This window comes from Thunnus albacares, chromosome 17 (assembly GCF_914725855.1).
Source record: "Thunnus albacares chromosome 17, fThuAlb1.1, whole genome shotgun sequence".
Taxonomy (NCBI): Eukaryota; Metazoa; Chordata; class Actinopteri; order Scombriformes; family Scombridae; genus Thunnus; species Thunnus albacares.
This window is the reverse complement of record NC_058122.1, coordinates 15053651-15061479: the sequence shown is the minus strand read 5'-3', so window position 1 is coordinate 15061479 and position 7829 is coordinate 15053651. Positions and strand designations below refer to the sequence as shown.

Genomic DNA, 7829 nt, shown 5'->3' with positions numbered 1-7829 from the left:
ATAAATGTGTTAAATAAAACCAGAGCTAAAATGATTAGTCAATTAATTGATTAGTCAATTGACAAATAATTGACAAAATTATTATTTATTTTATTCATTTCATTTATCGAGCAAAAATTCCAAACATTTGTTGTTCCAGCTTCTCAAATGTGAGACTTGCTGCTTTTCCCTGTTGTGTGGGATACATTGTATTTGTCGTATGTTGAGTATGACTGTAAGTTAAATATAGTTGAGCTTTGGACTGTTGGTCAGGAAAAAAAACAAACAAACAATCTGAATATATCACCTTGGACTGTCGCAATGTGCAACAGGCATTTTCTGACATCAAAGATTAATTGGTGATAAAAATAACTACTGAGCCGTAAATCAAACTACAACAAACTAACTGACACACAAACAACCTGGTAGTATTATTCCACATTATGAATACTCTGGTAAATAGTGAAGCTGCCACATGAAGTCTGCAGTGTGAACTGGACTTACAGGGAACTCGGTGGTGACAGAGTACATACACATTACAAAGAGAGCAGTAGGTGGGTTTGGGGAGTCAATATGGGCCTTTAACAGATTAATGCACCCATTAGTGTATTCAGAGATGTTGGGGTAACCCCAAAATTTAAAAAAAAAAAAAAATCTCAGCAGAATTTTACTAAGTACATTTCTAAGGTCTACTTTAAGTATTTAAATATTTTTGCTGTTTTATACTTCTACTCCACATAATTTCAGAGATAAGTCCACTGTATTTATCTGACAGCTTCTGTGTGGATTAATATTTTACATTCAAAACATGTGAAATATGATGCATTGCTATTGATTAAATAAAATCAACTACACTTCAACCAGCTGCAACATTTAATGCTGCTCATTCATCACTTATAATAATCAAATATTATATTGACAAGAGGCCAGTCTTGCCTGCATAATGAGTGCTATTTTAAGACCAAAATACTTATTCCAACATTGTTAAATTTACACCTAATATACTGTCTGCACAAATGAAAACAGGATTGCATAAACCTAAATTTAAACTGTTCAGCACTGGATTAAAAGCATCGTTCAATCATATTTGTGCCTTTGGGTCCCCCTTTTGGTTGATGAATGGAACAATATTTCTCAGCTGAAAGAGCCTGCTGGTAGAACAGCCACTTAAACCACCGGACCACCCTCACGTTCCTGATACAACCCTAAAACTTTACTCTGGATTCATTTCCGAACACAAATTCAAGTGACAACAGGCTGTTATTACTGTCATTACTTTAATTTACATAGATATACAGTTAAGTTGACAAGACACCCAAAAAGACAGTCTGCATTAATGTTCTCCAGCTCCTTGTTGGTGCTTACACTTACTGCGGGACAGACTACAAATGATTGGTGACGTCAAATGAATTGTTGCTTGTAGCTTTGAGGTCCTCTTTCCTTTTCAAGCAGCCAGGCACAGTATGCCCGACTTAAATCACCGGTTCCTTTATTTTATTTTCATAATTCATCCACAAATGGTGTATTAATGAGATGTCCACTAGCTGCCATGGTCTTCTTGCTGTCCACAAATTTCTTTGCAGCCTGTAAATAAAGAGCAGAGATTATTGAATTGTTTAGCCTGAACTATTTAATTCACTAGACTTACTTTATGAGCAATATTAAGAACTCAAGAGCAAATATTTCTTTATTCTAGTGTTGACATGATTAATTGATTAGTTAATCCTGATTGCCAGAAAATCAAATTTAAAAAAAAAAAGAGGCAAAAACACATTTGCTGATTCCAGCTTCTTAAATGTGAATTTTTTAATTTTATTTCACTGTTAATTGAAAATCACTGAGTTGTGGACTGTTGATGGGACAAAACAAGTAATATGAAGATGTCAGCGTGGGCTTTAGATATTTTTTAGACATTTTACTCACCAAATTAAATGATTAAGCTAAAACTTTGTCGACAGCTCTAGTTTAGTCATCACAATATTTATTTTCCTTTCCTAAAAAGGCATGTTTCAAATTACATCTCAAACAGAATGCAACTACAATAAAGTAAGTGCACAAGTATACATTTAAATGAATAAATATATAAATATGCACACAAATTAAATACCTTAGGTGTCTCTTAATGTTTGTGGGAAAATCTCAATTAGTTGTGTTTATTTTTTTAGGCGTCATAATGTACACACAAAAACATACATGCAAACACTCACAAACCTACACATACATACAGACTTTAGCACTAAATTCATACAAACACACTAGTTGATTTTTTATGTTTTAGACACAGTAACAGTTTAAATTTAACAAAAAATGTTAGTATCTCTGGTTAAAAAATTAAATAAAAGCTGTGAGGATGTGACAAGAATAGAACTTATGATGATTAAAGATTGTTATTTCACCACCTCTTCAGTGAAGGCACTCACCTTGACCACATCGTTCTTGGTAACGGAGTCTACAGCCTGGAGAACAGTCTCGGGGACCTGGTACGCTGCAGTAGTCAGAGCCTGAGCGCCGATCTCCTCCAACAGGCCCTCAGAGCTCTCTATTGACATCAGGTACTCTATTTTCACCTGGTTCCTGTGCAGAGACGTCAAACAGTCAAGAACATTTTCTGAACTTCTGTCTTTCAGTCAGAACTGCACTAGTAACATCTGTCAGATACACAAATGCTTTCCCCCACATGCCCTCTGAACTCACTTTGCTCTGGTGATGTCAGCCTCTGACACGTTTCCCTCAGCCACACCTCTCACTTGAGCGACGGCAGCTTTGATCACCTACACGGAGGACGGCAACAAGTACGGGTTCAGTAAAAATGCACATTCTGGTATTGTGTAGTTACATTTGTCTTGGTGGGAGTGAATTTGGCAGTCACCTCTCCTGCTGAGTGAGCTTGTGCAATGGTGTAGATGCCAAACAGGCCCGAGTCAGAGTATGAGGCATTGAAGGCTGAGGCCTGAAAGACAGCCAGAGGTTATTTGACATTAGGAGACAAATCTCTCTTTATTTAAATTGATGCAATGTGGTACAAGAGTAAACAATATATATACCAAAAACTTTTTTTTTTTACTTACATCAAAGGGCTGTGTGGTAGCTTTGGCGATCCCCTGGCTCAGTTTGCTGGTGATGTTGGCGCCCCTCTTCACATGTGGGCCAGCTCCCAGGATCCTTTGCAGCACACTGAAGGCATTAGCCTCTGCGCTACCTGACACGCCACCCTCGCTGGCTATCAATGCGTGGGCCAAGTCGTCATTGTTCTGCACCCGCACCTCACCTACACACACGCACACATACACACACACACACACATAATACCATCATGACAACAATGCAGCAACAAATCTCAAAGAGTGTGATGTGGCTTTTAAAGCTCAGCTTTTACCTCCACGGTACAAAGCCTTTGCTGCAGGTGCTCCAGCCCCACTGCGGACACTCAGGAGCCCCTCGCCCACCTGCCTCAGGACAGAGTGCTTCACACCTGGACGCATAAATCAGAGAATACCAACATTAACACAGTGAACTTTCATGATTGCTCTTGTCGCAAAAAATACTGTATTCACAGAACAGAAACTGCCATACGAGCATGAGGTACCGTCATTCAGACAACCATTGTCTGCAGGTCAAGTCAGCCTTATCACATTGACGCACACAAATCTGCACATAATAAAACCATTAGTAACACTGCCGGCCTCTTATCACATACCAGTACTGAGTCAGTACCTCTGTGTCTTTGGGCAGAAGCCAAATGACATTCGAGAAGGCTGTGCGCACCCACACACACACACACACACACACACACAAAAGCAGTTTATTTAAATCAATGAGACTGTAAATTGGAGACACAATAAGCAATGCCTGATGAGAAAGAACAACTGTGATACAGAGACTAGACAGCACTAGTAGACACTCACCTAGTCCTACAAGAGCCATTCTGCCAGTGGTGAAATTGTCCTCAACAAATGACTGCAGCTACAGGAGGAGGATAAGGAGGAGGAGAGGTGTGTAAGAGCTAAGCACAATCTAACAAATAATGGTCTTCAAATTGGTCTTGAAGTTGCTATCATGACTCAGAATTTACTCGTTTTCTTATGTAGAGAAAAAAAACAAAAACAAAGCACAGATCCATACCTGTTCAGATGAGATACGACCGAGCATGTGGTCAGGGCAGTACAGAGAGTTGGACAGAGCATTTTTGTACGCTGCTTCATGCAACTTCTCAATTATGCCTGCAGGAGAAAATAGAGGAATTTAAGCTGAGGAAAACTGGGCATCCAAGAAGTAGACTTGGGACTCAACTGAAAATCTTCTATCTTTATCAAGCATCTAGCAATAAGAACCCAGGGAGAAGGCCAAAAAATTCAAGAACCTTCAAGCTTTTTTTTTTACCATTTGCTTTGGCCCTAGAAGTCAAAAATCACTTGATGCAGTTTTTTTAAAGCCTGACTTGATGCAATTTGACACAATTTCCAAAATGAAAATGCCGGTGTTCAGTAGCTGAATTGCTGCTCTGGTACTCACCTATCTGAGGACACTGCTGAGCCAGAGCCTTGTCGATCTTCAGCCTGGGTAACAGGTCGTTTACTTCCCACGGTCGAAACTCTGGAGCTGCGGCCACGTTAACCACATACTCCAATAATGTGTCTCTGGTAAAACACACAGACACAGTAAGGCATCAACATGACTATAGAGGATTTCTAAATAAATGCAGCATAAAACAACAGAGTAAGTAAAAACATTATAAGACAGGAGCACTTACAGGTGATCTCTCAGGCAGTCTGCAGAGTAGACCATGGTCTCTCTTGATGATGTCACACTGCAGGTAAAGAGATGACAACACAGTTAGTTCAATGTGGTGGGCTATGGTTGCACTAGTATTCCCTTGTTTATTTATAGCGGGACTGTGAATGTGAGCATGTGTAGAGAGTACCCTCACTGACCTCAGGCTGCCTCCCAGTGCTTCCACACTGCGACAGAGCTTCAAGGCAGACGAACCCTTATTAGTCTACAAAAGAAAAAAAAAATCTTGATTAAATAAGGCATCATTGCCACAGTCTGACACCACACAGCGAGGTGAAGACACTTGTGAACGTGAATAATGCAGCTTAACTACAAAAAAAAAAAAAAAAAGTTCACAGTTTTTCTAAATGCATCACACATTCACAAATTACCAGATTTGCCGCCAATCGTAGCACATGGGAGACGCCCAGGTTTCCCGCAGCCTCATAGCGACTCCCACCTTTCACAAACAAACCGACACTGGACAAGGGGGAGTAGTTCTCCAGTGATGCGATGACCAGACCGTTTGGGAGCTTGGACACCTGAAGCAGCAAAGAAAAATGATATGCATTTTCTGAGCAATTATGCATTAATAAAATATGTCATTCATGTGTAGACTAAAGCAGCACCCACCTGGACATTTTGGGGAGGGAGAGGAGCGGCTAAGGATGGTTTGTGGCCTGTGAGAGGTTCAGTCAGAGCTTCACTCCTCCTGGCAGCAGCATAGCAACGTTTCTACGAGAAAAGGTGAAACCAAATTAAAAGATCGTTCATTTGTTTGGCCGCTGTTTAACTTTTCCTCTTGAGTGGTAATGGGCCACAAGAACAAAAACCTGCTCAACTACTTTCCACTACCCTTGATTCACCCAGCAGGGTTTCTGTATGAAAGTGGCACAGCTTTTAAGTAGTGTAAACATCAGGGGTCCGATTAAATGGTCACTTAGAGAAGGAACTACTTTCTTACTCATGCTGAAGAGCAAGCACTCCACAAATCAGGCTGGCATCAGATTGGACAAATCTTAATCCTGTGAAAACTAACATGACCTCTAATGTTTCATAACAGCTGCTGTCAACAACTTAACCCTGTTATGAAAAAAAAAAAACGTGTACTTGAGACACCCTGATTCTAAGATCTTGTGCTGCAATCTTCTCTCTGGATTGATAGTGGGTAATAAGATGATCTTTACCAAAGATTTCATAAATTTGACCACTTATATATCAAAGTAGTGATTCCATTAATATCTATGGTTGTGCTGAACAATTTGGGTAATGGTGCAAACAAATGAGCAGGTCTGCTTTATGGTAATATTGGATTTAAAGAGTATTTTCATCAATGTGATGAAGTAGCTTGATTTTCATTTATTAAACTCGCTGGTTTAGCCACAAACAGATCTAGTTATTTTCTCTATTGAGTTTCCAGAAAATTGACTACCTTATGATTAGAGTGGCAACTAACAATTCTTTTCATCATCAGTTAATCTTTTAGTTGTTTGGTCTATAAAATGTCAAAGTGTTGAAAAATGTCAATTACTGTTATCTCAAAGTGCAACCTACGATGTCTTGTCTGCCCAAGGCCCAAAGATATCAAGTTGGAACCAGAGATGTTTGGCAATTTTTTCTTAAAAATCAACTCAAAACAATTCATCTATTATAGAAAATAGTGGGATATAATTTTTTTGTCAATTGACTTAACAATCAATCAATCAACTGATGCAGCTAGTCAACTAGTCATGATATTGCAATACAAAATTACTGCTATGGTAGAAGGTTATGTCCACATATCACCCTCTATTAATCTAGATAAAAAATGAATGTATATTTTTGTATGTCCAATAACTGTGCAATAATAACTGTCAATAAAATATCAAAAATAAGTGAGGGCTTAAACTTTATCTAACAGCTATCAACCTAAACTATTTTATTTATGATACAAAACAGAGAAGCAAACAAGTCTTTCTGAGCGTCTATAAAGCTGATTATGATCTGGTATTTTTCCTTGTTAACATTACCAACCATTAGTTGTGTTGATCAACTGTACAATTGATTATTTATTGAGTCCAATCTATGACATGTCAAACTGCAGACTGACTACTGTCCTCAAGAAGAGACAGTAGGTTGACCTGATATGACCCCTCCAAATCTAATACATAGCGACCACAACCGGACACAGTGAGCATGTGTAAACAAAGACTGATTACTGTGACAATTTATGAGAAAAAAAGATGACCAAATTAGGTGTGTTGTTTGCTTCGAGGCACCTCCTCAAAAAATTGTATTACACGCGTCAGGAGATGACCTTCAGCTTGCATCTAGCTGAGCGAAGAAACCGGCTATTTCACTGCACGCCTGACGTACATTTAGTCTCACTTACACTAAATGTGAACGTTTGAAGAAGACGGTGTCAGTCAATCTGTCAGTTAAAACCATGTCAACAAGCCTTTCATAAGATAAACCCGCATTAGCTACTTAGCCACCTAGCAAGCTAACTAGCCGACGGGGCTAACTACAGCTAAATAAGGCTTCAGTTTTCAAGCTGATGGCGAACAACAACGAGCGAAGATAAAGTCCAGCCGGCAACAAACCTCACATTAAACCGAATAAACACAGGACTCACGGGGAGAGCGTTAAGAGGCCGGATTCCCCTCATGACTCCAGGCTCTCTCCTTCAGCCGGGTACAGAAAGACAGATATGGCCGCTCGGTGACGTCACGTCGTACCCACAATCCACTGCGCTGCTGAGCAGAGGATCAAAGATGATTCAGGATGTCAAGATGAACCTCCAACAGCTGCAGGTGGTTCAAAGTCTCAAAAACTATCATCACTCTTTTGTTTGAGGTTAATCATCAAGATATGAGCTAACTTTAGATAACATTTTCATAATCATGTTGTGGAGGCCCATTTCTAGATTTCAAGAAAAAAAAGAATTATGACAAAAAACCGAAATTATTACTTTATTAGTCACTTTTTAAAATTTTGAGTTTTATGAAGATCGGACCGACAGACGTTGTTACCTTACGTTAACGTTGTCAACTAATTAATATTCTAGCAGTGAGCGAAACAGTGTGGCAGTCCTCATTGTT

The 7829-nt window shown here is 39.3% G+C and overlaps 1 protein-coding gene across 1 annotated transcript; it reads right to left on the bottom strand.

Moving 5' to 3' along the window:
• Window positions 1-1237: 1237 nt before the first annotated feature.
• LOC122967497 (cytochrome b-c1 complex subunit 2, mitochondrial) lies at window positions 1238-7471 on the bottom strand. The gene is made up of 14 exons (XM_044332171.1): window positions 7364-7471; window positions 5383-5484; window positions 5142-5291; window positions 4911-4975; window positions 4730-4786; window positions 4492-4616; window positions 4102-4199; window positions 3885-3942; window positions 3356-3451; window positions 3048-3247; window positions 2849-2929; window positions 2674-2750; window positions 2400-2553; window positions 1238-1563 (listed from the first exon to the last, which is right to left on the bottom strand). Exons 1-14 carry the CDS (start codon window positions 7394-7396, stop codon window positions 1480-1482), a joined length of 1380 nt encoding a protein of 459 aa, XP_044188106.1. The 5' UTR covers window positions 7397-7471; the 3' UTR covers window positions 1238-1479.
• Between the last annotated feature and the right edge of the window lie 358 nt (window positions 7472-7829).